General features: G+C 35.4%; 1 protein-coding gene across 9 annotated transcripts in view; it reads right to left on the bottom strand.

The window, feature by feature from the left end:
* Positions 1-24,720, bottom strand: part of cadpsa (Ca2+-dependent activator protein for secretion a) — a 513,475-nt gene that overhangs the window by 118,751 nt on the left and 370,004 nt on the right. For all 9 annotated transcript variants that reach the window (XM_063067977.1, XM_063067980.1, XM_063067978.1 and 6 more), the window contains exons 12-16: positions 14,226-14,362; positions 12,153-12,340; positions 5,982-6,083; positions 4,109-4,172; positions 3,288-3,411 (exon numbers count right to left, since the gene is read on the bottom strand). In XM_063067977.1, coding sequence (XP_062924047.1) covers positions 3,288-3,411; positions 4,109-4,172; positions 5,982-6,083; positions 12,153-12,340; positions 14,226-14,362 — 615 coding nt within the window. The remainder of the gene's footprint in view (positions 1-3,287; positions 3,412-4,108; positions 4,173-5,981; positions 6,084-12,152; positions 12,341-14,225; positions 14,363-24,720) is intronic.

Raw genomic sequence — 24,720 nt, 5'->3', positions numbered from 1 at the left:
AACCAGAAAGAATTGAAGCACAAAAGGGAAATAATCAAACACTATGGGATCTACACTGGAATTGAATGCATTTTTACTTACACATAGCCATCATGTGCTCAAGCTTACTAGAAATGCACTCAGCTCTGTCTAAACTTGCAGTCAACTGCAGTTCACACCAGCTAAGTAAGAATCTAACATTTTCAAACAATAAAAAGACATTAGTTTAATTATATCATTCGCAACTTTATTGCTGAAAAATTATAAGAGTATATACTTTAAAACAATATAAATTACTCTAATTTCCACCTAGTTCTGTAAAATGCCCTGAATACTCAGTTTTAAATCAAACATCTGTTACATAACTACTCTCACTAAATGACTTTATCTGTAGTACACAGCATTGGAACAACCACCAAACAAAAGTATACTGTCACATTACAAAGTATGCATGAGGCTAACATCCTTAAGCAGCAGTTCACACACATTTACTTTTCAAAACCTATAGACTTCTAATGTTATTAGTTATCATTTAGTGAATTGTTCTGCATGTCTTATCTATGCATTACGCTATTTCAACTGGTAAAGAGGTCTTACTACATGTAACTAATAATTCACCCATTCAAACTGTGGACCTGCAATAGAATAGGCAGTGGGGGTGAGGAAACGTCAACCATTTGAAGTAATTTTTAAGCAGGAAAAACAGCATTAAAGGACCAATGTCTGCAAGACAAAATAGCACTTTCAAAACTTGTTTTGAAAGTTAAATAAATAGACTTCCAACTTCAATTAACAGTATCAAATTTCTGTTAAATAAAAAGCTAAAAATCTGTGAATACAGCAACTATAAACAAATTAGGCACAGCTTTACTTCAACAAACACTATTGAAGTATATTCATACAGACGTTCTTTAATGAAATTATTTGATTTAAGATGTCTACTGCAATTTACAGATGTTTCCCCTTTTATGCTTCATGTTTTTGAAATGTTTCTGTTTTAAATGTTCGAGGGTGAAATTTCACACGTTTCTTCAGTTCATCTGATGTGACTTTGGTGGGAGAACAGCAGAAAATGTGGAAGAGCAGTTTTAATGCTGGCTATTCTGGAGTTTCTACAGTCCTTACAAGAGACAATGGCAGACAAGTGGAAGAGCCCATAAAGAAGCTCACTTCCTATCATTGACTTTCCTGCTTTTACTGTAGCCCTGCGCTAACTGTGTAATGGATGGAAGGGTGGGTGTTTCTATCTCAGTTACCAGCAGTGCTACTCTGATGTATCTGCTGATTTAATCTGTGATGGTATTTAGTGAATACTCTCATTCCTACTTGTATTCCCTTGCTCAGGATTTCCTCAATGCCACCTATCCACATCATGCTTGAAACCAGGAACAGCGCCTGAGTAGAAAGTCAAACATGCATTCCTTAACATAGTAATATACTTCAATACATTGCAGCTGTAAACTGAAAAACACAATTCTACTTTAATCCCATCTTTTTCCATTAATTGTCAGAATGCTTACTTGATCCGCTGTATCATCAGAGCAGAAATCTCCCTATTTCCACACGCAGCATTTCCTTATGATAGGAGGAGGCCATTTCAGCCCTCGACTCTATGGTATCTCACAAGGCTTAATTTCCTACTAATTTCCCCTGTAACTATTCTCCCCACATCCCATCAACTCTCCCTGCATTCCAGCACTCAGTTAGACCCGAGGGCCTATTAACCTGCCTAAACCATAGATTGATGAAATGAGTAAGAAAATGGAGTACCTAGGGAAATCCACATGTAGACTTCAGACAGGCAGCACCAGAGGTCAGGTTAAACCTGGGTTGCTGTAGCTGTGAGGCAGTGGCTCGACTTTCAGTGGCGTCCCAACTAAATTCCAGTGAATACTGGATAAGTCCTAAACCACAAACCTGCCAACTCCAGTCTTCTTACTCATAAGATTGGATACTGAAGCTGACTATTTGCAGGCCTGATGCCATACTTGATCTTGAGATGATCTTTGACCATCAGTATTACAGACTATTTCTGGCTCTGTAGAATCACCCAACTCTATCCCTGCCCTCATTACCTGACCCCACATTCCACTGTCTGTAAACTCGAGTTTGTTAAAGCATCCATATTCACTAACACCATTGAGTTCTTGATTAAGCAATGCATTGCCTTTTCAATTTATTTCTCATTGTTAAACCCTTTCATCGCACTGCCCCTCTTTGCTTCTGTAATGTTCTCCGACCCTACATCACTCAGAAATTACTAAGAACTCTCCAACACTTGCCTCTTCCATGTAGTGAATTTTAATGCCTCAGCAGTAGCAGCAGTTTTTCAACTACTGAGGTGCTAGGTGTTGCAGCTCCCTCACTTCCTCTCCACCCGTTTCCCCCTGCCCTTCTTTAATACATGTGGTCATGTTTGATAATATTCTGTGGTGATCTTATGTGGTCCAATTCTATCTGATAACATTCTATGCTGATCTTATGTGGTCCAGTTCTGTTTGATAATATTCTGTGGTGATCTTATGTGGTCCAATTCTGTTCGATAACAATCCGAGGTGCACCTTTATTTGTTGAAGCCGCTGCATAAATACAACTTGTTTACGTTGATTTACGTTTACATAGTTGCAGCATTGCACAATCTTCCATATTACAAGCTTCTGAGAAGATGAATATAATTATCAGTAGACTCAAAGTTAGCTTCTTTCTAGGGAAATGTTCATTTTCCAGTGGCCATCCAAAAAAAAAAGCTTACCTTCTTTCCATAAATGCATCAATGGAAGTAAAAGGTTGTTAAAATTGCATTTGAGATTCCTAGCTAATAATGAACCTCATGTTGCTTTAAGAATTTTCAAGTCTATGCCAATAGGTGGAGCCAATTATGTTAATAATGGTAATTTACAATTACAGGGCTTTACAGGGTTCGAGTATGTATTATGTGTTGAAGCAGTGCACTCTCAAATTTTTCACTGATACACAATTTTTTTCTCATGCCTTTTCAGATATAGGTTGCAGTGATTAAATGACATTGTTTACCTGTTGGATCTGATATTTACTTGCACTTAAACTGAAGCAAGTATAACAACCTGAAGTTTGCTTTGAGCACAAGCTATTCATTTCAATGGTACTTAGTAACCATAAACACCAAGAATTATTTAATTTGCCTGTGAAGCAAATGCATATTGTTCTAAGACAACATGTTTTTTAAAAATCACATCTTTGAATCAACTCATTGCCATGTAGATTTTTGGTAATGTGGTTTCAAGTGCTTCATCTAGTGGAAGTATTCATAACGAAACTCTGCGACTTACCTTCAATTTTGGCATACTCAGAAAGTCGAGTGTAATTTACAAGTGCAGCTTTCTCCAAACATTTCCGAATAACAACTTTAACTTCTTCTTGTGGAACAGGGGTTACTATATCCTTCATCAGCACCTTTTTAATGACAGAAATGGAAGTCCATTATATGAAGCCCTGTGGAAAATTGGAAGCAATGGCGATATATTCTTTACCCTTATCTTGTTGGACTTTTCCAAATACCAGAAAAAGCAGGATTTGCAGCAATTGATGTCCATTGAAGATAAGAATTTCTAACTCTGGTATGCAAAAGCAATTTTAACATACACTTTGAATATGATTGAATATGAAATGCACTCACCTTGACTGAAAAGGTTGTGGACTCAAGGCATGTAAACACTACACTGACAATCCACTGTAACACCAAGAGAATGCCGCAGCGTGGAGAAATAGGAAGTTTGGGGTGAAATATTAAACTGAGGGCAGATCTGATCTCCCAGGGGAACATAATGGGTCCTGGGTATTATAAGAGAACCAGGAGGACCTGGCCCTCATTCAATTTTTCTAAAAACAATTTACCTCAGCATTATTACCCTGCCTGAGTGTGGGCATTTTATGGAGCAAAGACTGGTTGCAATAATTCCAACTTTATAACAGTCAGTACATCTGAGAAGGAATTTTATTCTATATTAGCCTTAAAACACTTCCGGTCATTCTTCAACGGATAATGAAAGATGCTATAAAAAAACACCTTTTTGTAAAATGGGATTGGTGGATTAAATGTAAATTGCTTTGATATTTGAACTGCACATAATTTAAATTGTTCACTGCTCACCCTCTCCAAGAGCGACAAAGTAGCCTTCAGTGCTCCCTCTGGTCTTCCAAATGGAAAGCAATACCTGTTAGACAGACAGATTGTATTAGTTTTCGACAAAATGTCAATGATAATCTTAGTTAACTTTAGAGATCAGAAAAGAAGCAAAATGCATGAGATAATCTAAGTCTTTTAGCAAGGATTAACAAAACAGTAACAAGTTAGACAATGCAATGGGCCAGACTTTACAGTCAGCAGTGAAGTGATGGTGCCTAGTGTTAAATCAGACGAATCTGCCCATGGAGATTAAGTCAATTTCTGTGGCAACAATGGTCTCTTTTCTAACATCAGTTGCTGTCAGGTATTAGTTCCACGTGATTTTTGACATTTAGCAATAGCAACATCAGCAGGTAGAGCAGGCAGCATGAGTTATTTAAAGAAGAATTTTTAGAGACACAAGGAATAGGAGCAGGGCCAGGAGTAAGCCACGAGGCCTGTTCCACCACTTCATAAAGAGAACAGTCCTGCATCACAGATTTCTCAATCTCAGCCTTGAATAGGCTTAAAGTCCAAGCAGTCACAAGTCTCTGGAGTAGAAAATCTTAAAGATTCACAACACTCTTAATGAAGAAATGTTTCATGTTCGCAGTCCCAAAGAGTCGACTCTTTATCCTGAGTCTGTGCCCCCAGTTCTAGACATGAAACCAAGAAAAGTCACTCTTCCCTGTCAAAACACTTCAGGATTCATAAGTTCCAATGACCTACTCTCTAGAGAATGTACACTCAGTCTACTCAACCAATCCTCATAGGATTTCTAGGCTCTCCTATCCCAGGAATAAATCAAGTAATTTATGTTATATTATCTGCAAGCCAAGCATTTCCATCCTGAGATAAGGGACAAAAACAGTTTAAAAAGCTCCTGGTATGATCTCAATGAAGCCTTGTACAATTGTAACAGGACTTTGCTACTCTTACGCACCAATCTTTTGCAATAAAGGTGAACATGTAGCTTGCCTTCCTAATTGCTGTACCTGCAAAGTCACCTTCTGTGATTAAAGTACAAGGACACCTAAATCTCTCTGCATGACAATATTTAATTGCTGTTCTTTTCTATTACAAATTATTGTTTTATGTTCTTTCTATCAAAGTTAGTACCTTCATATTTGTCCATATCATTTTTTACTTGCTGCCTTCTTGGACTAGGGTTAATTATTTAGTCTATCTTTTTACAAATTCGTCACTGTCACTTTCTCAGCAATTTTTGATGGAGATGTAAAAAACACAACTCAGAAAAGACATTCTATAGAGCACAAAGATACAGTAATATATAAGAATTTTAAGAAAATAACAATTCAGGCATTTATGATTAGTTTCATTAGTTTTTTTGTATCTTGTTTCCTTTCAAACAGAAGTTAAAGCAGAAGACAGTATTAGTAAACTCACTTGCACCTTATAGAACAAAACATAAAACGTTTTGATCACTATTCCGGCAGAATAGATGAGAGAAAGTTGTAAGCCAGCACTTCTTATTGAGGAGCAAGGAACCATTGACAGTATCTTTTGGATTTACCTGTTTGTACTCCGGACATTGTAGGCTATTTTATGGTGCAATGATAATGGGATAAATTGTCTACCTTCTCCACAGATGCTGCATGACCTGGTGTGGGTATCTACTCTTTTCAGATTTTTATCCTCACCAACTATTGCTCTTCCTGTAGCTGATGCTGGAATGACTTTTTTTTCCCCTGGTGCTTTAAAGTTGCACAGAACTAATACAAAAATAATATTGAAGTACCATTTCTGTATGTATCTTAAAATCAAACAGACTTATATACTACTGGAAAGAAGTAAAAAATACATCAACCAGCTTGATGTTTTATCTGCTTGTATTTACCTAAAATGAGTAATCTGATTCTCGAGTAGTGAACGCAGTCTGGCCTTAATTTCTTCGAAACGTTCTTTCTCTTCCACTGTTACTGTCCCTATTCCATCGGGCCTGGGGGCAAGGAAAAGAACATTTAGCTGCATTCTTTCATAAGTTCATTCATTCCCATTTGTAACATTCTGTTCAGTACAAAGAATAACTACTAGAGGAAACTAAATACCAGAGGGCATGCATTTAAGGTGAGAGAAGTAAAGTTTAAAGGAGATGTGCAGGGTAAGTTTTTGTTTACACAGAGAATAGCAGGTGCCTGGAACGGATGGTGGAAGCAGATATGATAGTGGCATTTAAGAGGCTTTTAGATAGACATGTGAATGAGAACAGAGGAATATGGATCATGTTCAGGCAAAGAGATTGAGTTTTATTTGGCATAGACATTGTAAGCAGAAGAGCTGGTTCCTGTGCTGTACTGTTTGATGTTCCACGATAGGACAGGAATGCAGAATAAAACATTTTGTCATTTTAAAGCAGAAGGCAGAAGAGTTGAATTGCACATGGAAAATCTGCTTTTAATAAATTCCTAATCAACTACAGTCAAATTATATTCACTTTTATGTTTTCATTGTTATTAATGTTGCTTGTTAAGTTACAATGAGTTCCAACAACTGCAAAAACAGAGAAACTGCCTTACCAGTTTATTGATTATAAAACATAGAGAAGGCGAGTCATTTTTTTTTGTTGAGTTTGAATTTTGGTAACTGAGTTCTTCTGGGGATCTCAAACAAAATGTGGGCATAGAAAATTATATAATGCAGCGCTGGCAATTAAACAGACATTTGACTGGACCTTCCTTTAAAGCAGATATACCAACAGTAGATAATTGACAGCCTAGGGCAGCCTGTCTCCTCTAGCCCACCACAATGTGGTGGAGTGCAACCAGCAAGTAGAACAGGACACATTATTGTGGGGGGGTGGCGTGGTGGGGTGGAGGCCGGGTTCTTGAGAGTAAGGGGCAAAGCCAAAGCTCTGGCCTGGCTTTGCTTGGCAATGCCCAGAAGGAAAGCACCTGCTTCTCTAGCCCCAAAAATTACTCAATAATTTACCCTTTGACTCAGGCTCAATGGGTGTTCATTCTTGTTAAATGGGTACTTATGCCCCCTACTTAAGGGACACCTGTGGTATGGTGGTGATGGATAGAGGACGGTTTGCTTATGTTTTGGATGTGCCAGCTTTCTAATCAAAACAGCAAACTGACACACAATTGTCTTTTGGTGCCATTCATGAGATGTTTTAGTGGTTTCAGAGGCTAACCGGCTGGAATAATTTCACTCTGGCAGTTCTATTAAATGTATTTTGTAGCATGTTTTGTGTTGTAATGAATTGTATTTATAAGACTGTACAATTACTCTTTAAAGAGTTCATTTCATCTTTATTGATTAAAAAATATAAAAATTAAAACATAAATGCTGCATTTTTTGCCTCACACTTATTTGAGGATTTTGACAATGAGCAAAAGGGAGATTTAAAAACATTTCTTCATGATACAATTTAAACATCCTTTTCTACTTTTTTTGACCTTTTGCACTTAGTAAGCAGGGAGTTGATCATTAAAACTACGTGGTTGTTTTTCCCAGGCTATTATCCATATGGCTTAAGTTTTAGATGAAGTGTATGTTATAAAAGAGAACAAATTAAGTCCTGCACAAATAAACATTTCCTTATTATTTCACAACTTCAGGTTAAACAAAATGGATAGCTCCTAACTATTTACACCGGCCCATAATCCATAATAAGAAGGAAAGAAGCCGACCTAATCCCTTCACGAAAGGAAGCAACAGCCCAGACAAACAACATTACCAGGTTCTTCAGTCAAATGCAGAGAGGGATTTGTACTCTACTATCCAACCTACACTAGCTCAGTCTCCCTTTCTGTAGTGTGAGTAGACTGTGAATAGAATAAACAGTCCTTTTCCATGGGCCTCCTTCAGTGTACATCTTAAGCTGTGCAAATCCCCAGCACCAGCCTGTTTGGCAATACAAAAGCATGATAAAGGATTACAGAACCTCTAATAAACCTCCTGTCAGGGGTTAATTGGTCAGCTTTATTTCTCATTATTTGCAAGCATCAATTGTGACCTTAGGCTCAGAAATTACAATCTATACTGCAGGGCTGCAGTGACCAATCAGATAAAAGTTGTTAATACCACAAATCATCCCACATGAGATTGTACTCTGGAGCAAGGAAAGCAATTTTTTGCACTCTTTGGAGAAGCTTAGTGGACCAAGCTGCTTTTTTTCTTATAAAAAAAAGAAAAATGTCAGAGGAGCTGATATAAATGAGGTGTGCTTCAAGACCCTTCTAAAATGCAGAGATTCAGTTGTCAAGCTAACATATTCAAATAGAAAAAGATGAGATTTTATACCATTACAGTTTGAAGTTCGGAATCATCACGTGCCAATAAAGAGCAATTTAAAAAATTAAGGTATGAACAAAAATGGGCTATCCTTTATCAACGAGAAACCTGCTTTTTTTTACCAAAATGGAAAGCCCATCTATCATATTCAGATAGAAAATACTTGAGTCCTTGAGATTACAACTTTTATCAACCTGTAATACAAAATTACTATATTTCTATTCAGAATGGTAGTTCTGTTCACAAAAAGGGCTTGATTTTCTTTAATGAAGCCATAAACCTACTGTACACCTTCACAACATGTATTCCATGTTACGAAATAAAGCCGACAAATTCTAAAAAAATGGAATGGATTCTGATATTATATTGCAATGGCTCATAGTAACTGGAAAAATCTGACAGTATTTTCAAAGCGGATGCCAAGATGTAAGTATCTGACCACAAAAGTAGTACAATCCACAAGTCAATTATAGCTACTTTGGAGTGGTTTCCATGTCTCGGAGGGCCTGCCAATTGTAACCTGTCATGGCCACTAGGATTTCCTTTCTCAAACAGCTGTGGACTATATTACATCTGACATGATGAGCGTCTTTCGACTCTACCTTTCAAAACTTCGGCAAACCATTTTCTCATTGCCGTTCACAAAGATGACATTTTCGGCAGCGTGATAGGAAAGATGTCATGTTGGTTGTTTTTCAAGTCTTTGTCACAGTGGTTAGCACCAGTTCTGTCAGCTTCACTCTCCTCACAGTCTCCTATCTCAGGCCATGTCACAAATAATAAAATTTCCAATGTTTTTTGTCAAAATTTACAAATAATCAAGCCCTCGCCATGCTACTTGTTATGGATTTCATCGCTTGGGATTCTCCTTAAAACATAATTGGCCAAAATAGAAAGAAAATTTTAACATGATTAAGCAAAATTACATGTTTTATATATAAAATGTTAATTTAGTTATAAATATTAAATTTGAATTCTAAAGATGAAATAAGTGCTACAGAAATACAAATACCACCCATCATTTGAACAACTGTCGATATTTTATTCATATAAAGGACAGGATAAATACTTTTCTTCCTGTGGAGTTTCCTGCACCTTTTTAAATATGCGTGATTTAGACAGAGTAAAGACATGTTTAAAAAAAAATAACAGTTTGCATTCATTATTAATAGTTGCGGCATTTCATGAATTTAAATGAACTGATTTCTTTTCACTTTTATAAAAGTTATCCCCACAAATTAAGGTTTGGGGGAAGGGATTCAAATTTTTTTTGCCATGTAAGGTCTGCAAATAATTAGATACAATATTTTTGCACAGAAACCTTTGTTACTTCCTTCATTGACATTGATCAAACAGTAAAACCATTTTTATACACTGGAACCTTGGATACCAGCTAGTTAGTTTCTTCTTTATGACAGCTTGTCATTCTGTCAGTCTTGACCTTCAGGCTGTCCCGTAACATCTGAATCACATTTGCTTTCTACTCTCTGACTGACTGCAAGCTACTGTTGTCTCACTGTCTGACCCAATAATAACAATACAAACAGACAACTTACTGAAACTCCACCACATGAAAAGATAATGTTTATCCTTAGCATGTATTAAAACCTACATGCAGTTAGACCTACATTTGACCCTGTTCGTTTTACTATAAATGACTACAGTTCCACTTAAACTGAAGCCTTCATACGCATGAATAACAACTTTTTGTTTTTAAAGCTATGTTTTGATAATTGTGGACTTGAATAAATCTTAAATTCATATTTAAATATTATTTTAAGTGTTAAGCATAGTAACTATAATTTAATTTACTACAATAAATCTCGAAATTTACAGGTGTTACGACTTTGTACACAAAGGAAACAATCAGTGTAAATTAGTCTCCACACCTTCAACACTACCATCAGAATTTCTGTTAGAAGGCTGCTTGTTTGCCAACATGAATATCAAATAAACACTTAATGATTTTTATGCTACTTTGACAAATGATTTTGGTTTAGTGACTACCCTGGACAATCTGAGAGTGTTACTCCAGTTGTACAAGTTTAGAGGTTCAATTACAACAGGTTTCCTTTATCATCTAAAACAGCTTTTATATGACATTACAGACAAAATGTATAACATTCTGTTAGATATATGTTAAGTAAATAAAGAATGTGTGAAAATTGCTGCTTAGGCTGATTAGACAGTCTGGAAAATGGAGTATTAATCTGCTCTGTAAGAATACAGTTTTCTTCATAGTCCTTTACATAGAAGCTCCAAGATGACAGGTGTCAAACCTTGGCATGGAGCAATTATGAGAGACTTAATCAAGAGGCGAATCAGCGATCATGTGTATTAGAGACGAATCACATATCTCCTCAAGGCCAGTTAAACAACAAACACAAAATGTCTTCTTGATCTTTTTGGACCAGTAACTGAAATTTTATAAGATTGTCAAAAGAAAGGAAATTGTGGAAAATATCAAGATGAAGGAAAATACGTGTAAATAGAAGTATCTGCTATTTGTGTTGCAATATGAAGTATCAATCTTATCACAATACTATTTTAAAATTCACTTACCTTTTTGGTTCAGGTTTTTGTTGCATCTTGGATTCCTTTCTAGAACCTTTTCTAGATTCCTTTCTCTCCTTTTTTGATTCAATCTCTGGCTCATTTGCTGAGGTTTTGAGTGATATGTCCCCCTCAGATTCTACACTTGGCTGTGACATAAACAATTCTGGCCCTTTCACACTTTAAAGGATAGTTGGTTTGCAGAAAGCCAGAAACAGAACCAATGAAGCATGAAAAAAATAAAGAAAAATCAAAGTACAAGAAACAAAAGAAAAACATGAAAAAGAAATAAAAACAAACAGAAACCAACAGAAGTCCTGAAACAAGAGTTGGAATCATTAAAAAAATCTAATATGAAATGTACACATTATCTTCCATTGTATCTCCCAAGCTGCGTGAATTCAACTAGAACTTAGCATTTAAATAAAAGTGATAGGGCAGCAAACAGAAATTAATGAAATTAATCTGTCATGCCAGAGCGTGAACAGATGTTTAAAAATTACTGGAGTTACTTGAAACGGCTATTCTGAAAACACCTTCCAAACCCATGACATCTACTGCCAAGAATGACAAGGGCTTCAAGCGCATGGAAGGACCACCAATTTGTTTCTCTCCAAGTTGCACAGCCTCCTGATCGGGAAATATATCTCCACTTCCTCAACACTCTCTCCAATTCTGCCACTCCTTACTCATTCATTGTGGGAGTAATTTTACCAGAAGGATTGTAGCAATTCAAGAAGGTGCCTCCTCATGATTTCTCAAATATAGTCAGAGCTAAATAATAAATACTGTCCTTGCCAGCTGCTCCTATATCCTAAAAAAATGAAAAAAAAATTCCCACAATGCCTTATATCTGGCTACAAACATTCATGGGATTCAATCCATTACATGATCATTTTGTACTTCAATTTGAATAATCAACAATTAATTTTGGGCTATGCAAACTTCAGCTAATGCTAGCCTGAGTAATTAGATTGGCTATAAAGAAAATAAGATGAAAAGCCAGGGATATGGCCATACTAATACCAAAGCCACATGGAATTGAAAATTTGGATACAACCATTGCATGGAAAAGATTCCTACGTTCTTCTTGTGTAATGTTGACAAATATTGGACTGTAAATGCTTATCTTTCCCAAGTAATCCCAGTAAAAGTCCAGTAGCTTAACTATCACAATAATCATGGGCTCGTGTGTCACATTGTTTTTGAACCCTACCTGTTGCCATGAACATGTGAAGCACAGAAGGCAAAGCTGTAATGAAGCAGGGTTGGGTCAATCATTGCTCCATTTTCAGCCCTTTCAAGTAAATCATTGAGGTAGCAGAGATGTCTGTGACAGCCTCTGGTTCCATAACGGGCACAGTATTCATCCAGCACAAACACCTGACCAGGACTAAACCACCCCTGTGGAACAGAAAATCAAAATCCCTCAAGAAAGGTTTTGTAATCAGGCAATAACATTAAGTGATTCCACAGAATAAAATATAATAAACATGTGAACTAATGATTAGCTATAGTTATAAATGATATATTACTTTATAAATGTGCTTTCAGCAAAGATAACATACTTTCATTGAACAATGTTTTGTGGGCATTAATAGAAAGGATTTAACATCAGTAGAAGAACAATTTATCATTTTGGGCAAAATACATTCTGATTAATGGTTTGTGATAAATCCATTTGTATAAGCACCCAAAAGAGTCTGAATCAAGATGACCCAAACCATTTCACCTGGTTGAGGAAAAGAGACTTTGCATGCTGAATTGAAGGCAGGAACTTTCAAAATCTGTCAAAACTAGGCATGATTTTGGAACTACTTGTTGGTGGGGTTTTGGAACATAAGTATATTTGACAACTGTTTGAATGTGGAGATGCAGATGACAAATTAAACCTGTTCCATATTGCAGTTACAGAAGGAAAAGCTTATTGTGAGGTGGACATGGGAACAACTTGGGGAAGCTGTGGGCAGGGATGTACATGGTGTTTCTCTGGAGCAGGAATGCTTTCCCGAATCCTGGACAAATTTCAGCCCCGCTGCAGAACCCCATTTTTTGTGCATTAGTGGCCCCTGTGTGGGGCTTTATTTCAGCTGATGGTAACATGCCACTAATGGGCATCAATTGATTGGTGCCAGTTTTGCCTACCTGTCCCTTAAGTAAAAATTGGGGACTTGACAAGCATGTTTAAACTAGAGAGAGACAGTTATATATCTTGCCCTTTTATAACGCCCTGAAAACTGTAACAAACCCTCATGAAGACTCCAAAGCATCAAAAATGGCCATGTGACGGGAATTGTGTAGTATTGTAAGAGTGCCAGCTCCTATGGGTAGATCATATGCAATGAGAAGAGGCAGAAGTAAAGGAGATAGACTCAGGAAGCAACAATGGAGTGTGCAAAGGGGTTTAATTTTAAAAGAGGAGTTAACGGTAACAAAATTTAAATATGGGAAGTGTGGGTGCGTGGAGATAATGACCTATATTATCAGTGTTCACAAATACGTTAGTAATTTTTTTCTATAATTCTATTACCACAGAAAAAGAGAATGCAAGCCGAGAACTAGGGATGGAATTTACACAAGCTTGCCTTTGGTCTCAGTCTAAGGTTTCCATTCACTAACCCAGTCTCTGCTGACAGCCCAGCGATTGCCCAGCTCAGGATCCGACACATTCATGGCAGTATTTTTGCAATGGCAATTGAAAGGTGGGGGGGGGGGGTACTATTTTATTGGGCAGAATAGCTTGTAACTTTGAAGCAAAATCAGGCAAGACATAGATAATTTTCGACAGAAGTTGCAGAAAACCAGTGGAAGAGTGGGGCCCTTACTAGGCACCAATGACTATCAGGTTTGTTCACTGACAGTGGAAGATAACTGCTAGTCTTTAGGCTGTGGACCTGGGGAACAGTTTACCAGTACCAGATAAGAAATAAATAATAAATGAGAATGTAACATGGAGCCAAAGAATTATTCAGCAGGTAGGGAACAGGAACAGGTGTAAGAAAAACCAAAGTTCCAGGCAAAGGCAACAACACTGCTCAGATTCCTTCCCAGCATGGTAAAAAAAATCCTAAATCTCATGGAAGAACCTTTAGCAAGAATAAATGGCAACAATCCATGAACAAAGCAATGGTTAGGAAGTAATATTCACATTGGCAGAAATTTTCATATTAATTTTTGACTGTTACAGCTCATAAATTGCCTTTTAGGTTAAAATGGCAAAATATCATCTCAACTATAATTCCAACTGTTCTGAAATCATTGCAATTTTATAAATTGACAATATGCTTACCAAACAAGAATACGAATCGTTAAGTCTGTGGTCCAGTGTCAACCTTTGTAGTGTTTCAAAGAGCGTTGCGTGATCAAACATGCAAGGATTGGCAGAGATAAATTCATCCATTCCATGTTTCTGAGCTCTGTCTGCATCTGTTTCCAGGCACATATACAGAAAAGGGCATACTTAGAGAAAGGCAACAAATCCATCAAACACAGCTGGATAATTAAACACCCTATCATCTCAACCACAACTAACTACTCTCATTTACATTATTGTTTGTTAATTTCTACCTTCCCAAAACTTTCCATGCAGTACGAGGTTCCCTCTAAATTGTTGTAGCCATCTCCAGTGTAACGTCAAAATAAAGTACACTGCACAATTACATGGTCTCAACTAAGTACCAATTAAGTTCCTTAACACTGGCCCTAAATAATACCTTTCACAATAGATTCTGCCATTCCACAGAATGCAATTCTAATTCAGATTTTAATTAAGGATTGTTTCGGCACTATCCATCGTAAAAACTAGTAAAAGAGATATCGTTTTCATTGTTGGTCTATTGTTGCCACTCTAGTTTTGATATCAAATTTTAATTCTGATAAATTAAATAAAATTACGTTTGTTGAAAGAGTTCATACTGCATATCACAAAAATGGAATCACAATTGCTTAACAACATAATCCATCTTAGACATGATATGCTGGTGTAAAGCAAGAATTCCAACATCCTGAGGCTCAATCCTGTCCTGGGAAATTGTACTGAAATTAGATTTCAAATATTAGCAAATATTTAGACTTAATATTAGTTTCATATTTACATTTCCAAAGTTAATCATGTAGAAATATATTAAAACTGAAATAAAGTGGCAAACCATGGACATCATAACTTTGACACTGAACAGGCCAGAGGGTGAGAGTTGTGAGGGAGTGGGATGAGGAACATTCGGAAATGGAGGAATTTTTCAGATCTGCATGTGATGTCTGGATGTCCATCCTTTTTGATCAAGTGTACCTCCTGGTGGATTAACAGAGGAATTGCACTGACAACATCTTTGCATACCTTCTCCATATACCCAATCACATTTATTAGTAGGATTACAGAGAGCACATTGTGTGGAGGAAAACAGTCAAGAGATAACAATATAATCAGCAGAAGGGTGACATGAATTGGAGTCATCTAAATATACATAAATACAATTTTGGTAAGCAAAGATTTTTTACGTGAAATTAATGGCATCAATAAGGCATGATTATTCTAACCTGTCCAAAAGATAGAAGCAAGACTACAATTGTAAAACCATGCGTGGCTGCTAAATGCAATGAAGTTATTCAGAATTCTTCTTTGTGAATTAAAATGGTTTCAAAATGGAAAACAGTCTGCCACTATGTCTGTACTACAAAACAAAACGACAGAAAGGACTGGCAAAGCAAGATTACAATCTGCTATCTGCAATGAATTAATGAAGTAGGAGCATTCATGCTTTCTATTCAAAACTGTAGGCACAAGCACCTAGGGTGTAACTAATTAATCTCAACATACATAGCTAAAAGATTATAATCAGCAAAAGAAACAGAAATAGAAACCATTCTGGATGTGGTCAGGTGCACCCTAGATGTTGGTAATGTCTTGGAAGTGTCAATCAAATTAAGGATAAGTTGAACAATTTATTGCAAACCATGCAGTTTTTGTACAGGAACTGTTTTTCAAATTCTATCCCAATATGACAGCTTATTTTTTTAAAATCAGTCTCTTTCTTACCATTGTTTGCATATTTCTACCCTTCAGTTTAGACATGCAGGTATTCCATTTGTATTTCTCAACTTAGGTAAGCTTTAGTGAATTTATGATAAATGAATTTTGTCAACTATTATTAATTATTCAGAGCATTATTCTGCTTTGGGCAAGTCAATTCATGATGAAACAATGGAAAGTTGCTTTGGAAATTAAAAAAAATGTTGGTTTGAGATGTGTCAAAAAAATTTCAATGTTAAAGTGACAATGAATTCACGTTTTGATTTGGTGTTTTTATTCTATTTAGTAAATATTAAGTTGTAGAAAATAAAGTTTTCTTTAAAAGTGTTTCACAATAAAAGATTCAACAACCCACCAAGAAGATAATATCCTCATTCAAAAATTATAAGGTGAAATTTTTGTGTTCTGGAGTTCAATATTTAGGAGACAATTTTTTCCTAAACAAATGGTTTTGAATTTGATAGGTATTTACGTTAACACTATCTACTTTAATTGTTTCACGAATTGAACTGATGTAGGCATACTCACTTAATTTTATTTTTAATATATATTTCTTATTGTAATTTATAGATTTTCATTACTATATATTGCAATATACTGCTGCTGCAAAATAACAAATTTCACAACATACACTTGTGATATTAAACCTGATTCTGATTCTGATCGTGGCATTTTGGAGACCAAGAGACCAAAACATAAGGCTACCTTGCAGTTGAGCATCAAAGTATTCAGAGAACTCAAAACATGTTAGTTTCACAATTCAAAATATAATAACAGTTAATAGTTCAGCATGGACAGTACTGATGCAGGCTTAGCCTATGACAATACATTTAAAAACGTAGAGACATTATTAGTCTACAAATAGCCACAGCTATAATTACAAGAATTCCGAGGGAATTAGATTTGCTTTAAAAAACACCTTCCAGGAGGATTTTTAAGGACATTAAGTATAACTTTCAAGCACCAAAATGATTATACAATTTATGTGTTAATGAATCAGTGACCAGATCGCTCAATGAAGTTTACTCCAAATTGAATTTAAATAGAAGTCTATAGCAAGTTTTTTGGTATTTTAATCCAATGTAATAGCATTAAAATATTTCCTCCGGATCACGGGTTTTTTTGTATACTTCAGAAAAGAATAACCTTTGGGACCATATTCTCTTTCACAGGTTTTAAAACTGGTTATTTACATTGTTCAAATATGCTTCTATAATAAGAAAGGATAGAAAATAAATGAAATAACATTTTTTAGGTTATTGAAGTCTCAAATCAGATTAATTTTATTGCACTTTATTTTAATATAGAAATATCACTACAGTCTTTGAGAGACAGCATGATTACAGATGATCAACAATTAAAAGTGACACAAGTTAATATTTCATACTGATTGACAGGTTTATATATTGTTAGAAAATAATTTTAGATAATAAGCATAACTTACTGTTCTACTAGCTTACATAGCTTAAAGTTTTAACTTAAACCAACATTTTGATTAATGCATTTTCTAAACTAACAAGCTACTAGTTCTAAGAGATAATAGAGAATGTGAAAAACTGCAATAAAGATATTCATTGTAATTCTTTTGCGTTTTATTTATTTAATAATACTGGAAATGAATGCAGTGGATAATGCTGGAATGCAGAACAGTACACTATTAAATGTGTACATAACTATAGATGCCCATAGTAAATTACAAATGGTACATTTGTAAGATAAGACTATTAGTTAATGTTAACCCAGACAAAATTTCCCATGTAAGTATGGTGTATTGGGTAGCAAATGATACGCTCCACAATTAATGAGATTTCTTTAACTTAATTAAAATGTTTTAAATTGCAGTAAATTAAACTGCATCACTCCAGTGTGGGTTTGTATGCTGTAATCTGTTTAATCATGGACACATATCAGTCCCTAAAGATAAAAATAATCTCTGAATTAAAAAATTACATCTTATGAAATTTTATAGTAAGTTGGTTTAAGAATAGTACAACTAAAATCTTTTGGATATTAGAGAATGTGAAAATAACTGAAGCCTTTAATTTATAATTCAAATACATATTAATCTTTTTACTTAAGATAATAATCTACAGCAAATTTTCAAGTGCAGTTCTTTATAAATTGTTAACAGCATTGAGAAAATTAACCTCATGCAAATCTTTTAAACATTTCCTACACAAAGTTTACAATGAGATGTCAGACACGAAAAAGGTGACTTTCTATCACAGTCCTCTGGTAAATATGTACATGTCATATCTCTTTGACATTAAAAGAATGAAGATCTGTTTTGGACAATAACAAGCAATGACACTAGTCAACCTCAGCTGGAGAAGTGAAAAGAAGAAATGACAATGATTGATGGCAGCTATCCATTTTCAGTAACTAGCTGCGAGAATGTTCTGTGGGGACTGAAGCTCTAATGAGAAACTGATCTGCATTATATTTCAGCATTTGAAAATGAAAGTATCAAAGATACATACCTTTGTGTATTCACCATCAAAGAGATTTACAAATTCATCAAAAAAATAAAAAAATGAAACAAAACTATTACGGCATATTTCTAATGTCTTATTGAAATACATGTTGTTGGCCTGGATGACATTCTCCTTGTCACATCCCAGCATTCGATAAAGGCACATAACAAGAACATGACGGGCGTACTGCAGGACACCATCATTTCCTAGTGGGCCAGGAAATGCTAAATTTTAGTTGGATTCTTCAAGGAATTATAAGTAGCTTGTTTTAAGTAAATGATGGAAAATATTTTTTTTAAATGTGAGGCTGATCAGATAGCCAGTAGTTTTTTCAAAGTTAGGATGAACAGGGGCACATTGGCTCTGCATTTAATATTGATTTATATTTTGAAAACTTACATTATTCTTTCCTTATTTCACAAATGTCAATAAAAATTGAATTATATGAATTTGTAGAATTCTATATTTGTCACTCATGCTTTTGATTGATACCTTTAAAGTGGCTTATAGTGTACTGCAGTTCAGGAGAAAAACATGCATCAGAAGTGAATTGATTAAATTCACTAGATTGTGGTACTGCATTCCTCGGATGTAGCAATTTGAAAATACTAAAAATATTACAGCAGAGTATAGATGATAAAATATGTAGCATTTAAAGCATACAAACTACCAAATCAATCTAATAGGATAGCAACAGAGTTTGGTGCAAATACAAGAATACTGTCTTGTGTTTTTCATTACATGGGAATCGGATGCACAAATTACCCTGTATTTCCACCAAAAATGAACTACAGCAAAAGGAAAACAAAATACAGAATATTTGTCAGGCATCAAACAGATAGAAATAAGATCTGTCTTAAGTTCTGGAATTTTCTGCCTGTTATTCAACGTTAAGTCTATGAGTAAACAGGAGTATTTTCCATAAGGAGAGATGGCATCATCTACTCCTCAGTACTGCACTTGGAATACTCCAAATACATATTTGCCAACTCCCATAACCTTTACAATTGTCTCCAATGAATAAAACCTGCATTACTAAACTCCATGCAATAACTTTCAAATCAAAACATATGTGCAATAACTTTACATAAAAGAAGTTGTGGTGGATCAGTAAATGTAATCCACTGGAGTGGATGTTAATAATGGAATTTCATTTTAAATACCAATCTTTTTTGGACATCCTAATCAATTTTTAATATATTCTATATGAAAATGCTATTTTCTTGGATAAAGTTGAATATCTTCTAGGGAAAAGGCTGTGTATCATTACTGAACAAATAGCATTGGGATGGCTGATATTTTAATATTTTCAATGCATTAGAATGATCACCCAAGGTTAATTTAGTGTAATGTCATAATACCTCTGTTTCGCACAGATTTTAAACGCTTTACATACTAACATTCATGTGGTACAACACATGTTGTTCAATAAGTATGGAAAGAATACAGAAAACCAGAGCTTGTAGATAAATGTGGAGTTTATTTGTTCTGCTTATCCTGGCAGTAGACTATAATTACCACAGTGGTGCTAATCATTGCTGTGAAGAAACAGGCATTATGATATCATTGTGCAAGGCAATCTGTTTTCAAGCATTACACAGTCAATTAGCTGTAGAGATAATTGAACAAATATATTACTGATGTCTTTTGTGATGTTAATTCACATTTACATTGCATGGAGGTTAGAAAATGTTAAGAATCATTCAAGTCTTACTAGGAGGAACCTTTGACTACAATATAAAAGCCAGAGAGAGGGCAATTATGCAAATACCGCATGCATCTGGATTTGCAGTATGGAAGCTTTCATGTCAAACCTAAATTCAGGAAACATGAGTATTAAACTACAGAATTCTAAACATGAGAGATTTGAGAAAAAAAACACATTGCATTTGTCAGATAATCAATGCTGATTATCTGACCTGTGCCAGCTACAGGGAAGCACTTACCCTTTAATCCAGCTAGAAGTTAGCAGGGTAAGAAGGAACAAACCAGAACAACATAAAGACTAGCAACAAGGCTTATGAAAGCAAATAGGAGCCCTAACCTAGCAGCAGGTAGAGTCATTCGAAGTACATGGGTTCAAGCAAAGTAAAACTGAACAAAAAAGAAAGACAACAAAACATCTAGCAAAACACTTCTCTTGCGGTTAATGTCACCAAGAAATTTTATATCAAATAGATTAAATTGTAAAAGCTTTGCATACAAAACACATAAACCATAAGATGTTCCAGTTTGTAAACTACTATTTGGTCAACATAATTTCTATTGTTATGGAACTATTATTGACCAAAACTGAAGTCAATAATTAGGCAAAATAATCTTTTAAAAATAATCAATGAGTACAAACTAACTATGTTAATAAGATAGCACTTGTTAAAGGAGGTCAGAAATCAACACAGAAACTTCTGGTAGGCTATGAAAAGAGGCAAACAAAAATCGATGTAAAATATTTTTGAAAGGCAATTTTATCTTCTTTCATTAAATATGACTAATTGGCAGCATGAAACCCTTCTACTGCACTATATATTTGTATGTTAGTAACACAACAGATGTCATTTGAAACAGATTTCTTTAAGGTGAAATATGCCTACATGCAGGAATATAATTATCATTAAATAAACAGGAAAAGTAGACAGCTGGCTGAATATGTATTAGAAAAGGTCACACAGAGTCTAACACAAAATGTGGTGATTCAGATTCGATGATTTTTTAAAAAAGAAATTGCTTGTTGATCTTTGAGAATGCACTTTCACCCTGACACTTTAACATTTGGATCATATTCTAAATCTTTTAATTATATTTATTATTATATGTGTATAAATATATTCAATGCTGTGTTTGTTGAAAGGGCATCGAGATACATCTCATGAAAATCCAGTGATAATATCAAATCACAATAATACTATTTACTCTCGTGATTGTGTGTGATAGATTACAGCGTCTAGTTAGGCAGGTTATGCTGAGTATACAGACATTATGCCAAGGATTCCACTATTCTGATTAAAATAACAATGTGCCAAAAATACTTGAATCTAACATGCATTACTTGTACCAGAAACTGAAACTGAGAACACATTGCAAGACAGTCAGCATCTGTAAAGAGAACAGCTATGTTTAATTTTCAAGTGTTATCCTCTGCAACTGAAAAATAAGTGGGGAATAATTAATTTAATACACTCTGATTAGCATGGAGGTACTACAATACAAAGAGGAATGATTGAAAAGACATCATTCAATTTAGAGAATGAAGAATTGGCTCAGAATTTGCCCCCTCTTGCAAGCCTCCCACAGTTGTCAATCACTCTACCCATGGATTTGTCTGTGGTACCTACTTCAATGAAGCCATCCTGATCATCCTTACAGACAGCCCTTTGCTTGCAGGACTTTACAGATGCAAATAGCATCATGCTATGTGGCTAGAACAAGTCCAATCTACAAAATGCTTTGCAACCTGTATAAGCCACAATTCTGATTTAGTCAACTATTAGAATTGTTAAAAGAATACTTCTGAATATCCCTGATATCCTAAAACATTCAAAATAATAAAAAAAAGAATCAAAATAAGCCAACTAAAAATTAAATCACAAAATATTTAAGTAAACATAATTAATTGAATTCAATATAAATTATCTGTTACTTACCTGGGTTCTACACATTCATTCTTTTTGACTGAAATAAATAACGCCTCTGTTTCCTAGTCTAACCTGGTATATGGCATTCCGCTGTTGGATTCTATGAGAATTCCAATAATGGACTATTATTGGCAAAATACTATGGAATACCATCAGGATGTTTGTGCATGTTTGATTTGGATGCTAAAATTTCATGTCAGTTCCACACAGAATTGCTAGAAAATGTTGCAAAAACTCAGTCCATTAATACATTAATTAAGCAAAGCTAAGTAGCCAAGGAAGGACTTGCCTGGTTATGTGGGAGACGGAAATCATTGCTTGAGGGATCACATCAAAATATATTTTCAATTCAAGGGTAAAGTTAAACTCTGAAGTTATTGCAGTCAATGTTCAGACCAGAGGGCTGCAGGTAGGTTAGGAGAATGATGCAACATTGTTCAAGCTTGATGGAATTTACTTACAGACAAAATCAATGATGGGATTTAATAGGTCATCTGCAGCAAACCCATGAAATCTTACTTGATATATTTGGAAATGGCATTGCCCTATCATTGTTTAGCTTTCTCAATGCATAGTGACCAAAGTAATGAACATAATAGAGCAGATCTACTGCTGACCCTGAGATTACTTCTTGTAGTTGACCTCAACTGATCCTTCCATTGAAGACCTGGGCACAAGTACTCCACTGGGAAATGGACTGCCTATTGATATCCATGAGGCCCAGTGCAAGTGGCTGCTTGCACTCCCAGAATGACTTTGACATCTAGTAATGTCCCAGCTCCAGCACCAATGGCTGCCAAAAGTATTAGTAAAACTGAATGTTTGTGAATCCTTTTGACATTTATATTCAAAAAACACACAGGAACCATTAAAAGTAAAAAAGCACTTAAAATTTTATATTAAGAAAAAACCGGAAAACCATCCAGCTACCTAAAAGCAACTAAATATGCTTAAACTTCTCCCACAATCATTTCTTCCTCTTCATTTCCATGAGGCCGCTGTACTTGTGCCAGACCTAACCTGGCGCAGGCTCAATGGGCAGATTTCCCAGCCTGAGAGACCTCATGGGGGGTCCACCGGCTTAGTACAGGGGCACTTGGCAGCACGATAAGCATTGTGGAAGATGCTTCTGCCAGCTTAAGCCCACACCCATGCTAGATTTCTGAATATCTATGAAGAAACCCAAGGTAGTCTGACAGAAATGCTGGCGTGCGGGGAGAAGATCTGCTCCAAAGTGCTGTATTAGGACAAGTAAAGGGGAGCTACTTCTTAACGTGGAAAGTGTGTTCAGTGCATTAAATGTGAATCTCTTGCTTTTGTAAAAATAGATATCATGAGAAAAATTGCTTAAAGCAAAAACAATGGAAAAGTGTGTGGGGAATGGTATCTCTGGTAAGCAAAGATGGGAAAGAGGTTTGCTTGATGTCTGGACCTTGCTTCTTTAGTGTCAATACTTCTGTCTGTTATTTAAGCAAGTCAATGGTTATATTATTTCCTTCATAATTCCTCTCTGTGTCTGTACGCATAAATGTATCCCTTTCTTCTTGTTCCCTGATTATATTGCTATAACATCATATCCAGTAGTTTCAAAAACAAAGGGTTAGAAGTAAACCACAGCCATCACAATCCCTGTTTAGATGTCAGGAAAACTGTGCTTGTTCCCACCTTAGAACTGATCGTCTGCTCTTGAAGGAAATGCTCAATTATTACTCAATTGAAACCTGAACTCTAAAGGTTAAATTGCAAGGAGACATTACACAAACTAATGTTGTATGCCCCAGAATTTAAAAGAATACGGGGTGATTTGATAAAAGATTTCACAGAATTAAGAGGGATCGAATTTTGGTAGATAGGAGGATACAGGACCAGGTGACAAAAACATAGGACTAATGCTTAGGTAATCAAGAACGAAGTTAGACATAAAAGGCTGAGAAGTCTACAACTATCTTTGTCAGAAAATAGCTCACATTGGGTCAGTTGTTAACTTTAAACCTAGCAGTGATGGATTTCTGTTTTTCAGTGATATTAATGAATACGGACCAAAGGCAGGGATGTGGAGTTGGTCATATATTAATGGTAGAGGTGGCTAAAGTGGCTAAGTGGTCTATCTCTGCAATTATTTTTCAGTTGGGAAGATCAGAATCTCTTTCAATATAGATGCCAAATGACTGGCTTTGCCGCTCCAATGTTCTGTTTGTTTTAGACCGTCAGCATCTGCAGTAATGTTTAATCTAAACTACTTCCACATGCTCTATATAAATCTTCACACACGATCTATTTGATCTCTTTTCTTTGAACACTCCACTCTTAGCTTGTTAAAGTCACTTTTAATCACTTAAATTACATTAGACACTTAAATGAAGCATATGACTGACCCCTACAGGTTTGCATAGAACATTTGAATAAGATAGGACAAATATCAATGCAGTTTTTACATAGGGGCATAGCCCAGTTAGGTAGTGTTTACCATTGGGGATGATGAATAATTCAACATTATTAAATTATTAAATCAATATTTAGGTATTCAGATAACATGAGGGAGAAGGGCAGGAAAGATTGAATCTTGTAATTAGCTATTCATTGGTTTTATTTTCTAAAATATATTTTTCCAATTCCATTGGAGTGAACACAGTTTTTGGGTTCATTTTA

Source organism: Mobula hypostoma, chromosome 15, assembly GCF_963921235.1.
Source record: "Mobula hypostoma chromosome 15, sMobHyp1.1, whole genome shotgun sequence".
In the NCBI taxonomy this organism is placed as follows: Eukaryota; Metazoa; Chordata; class Chondrichthyes; order Myliobatiformes; family Myliobatidae; genus Mobula; species Mobula hypostoma.
This window is presented reverse-complemented; position numbering and strand designations above follow the sequence as displayed.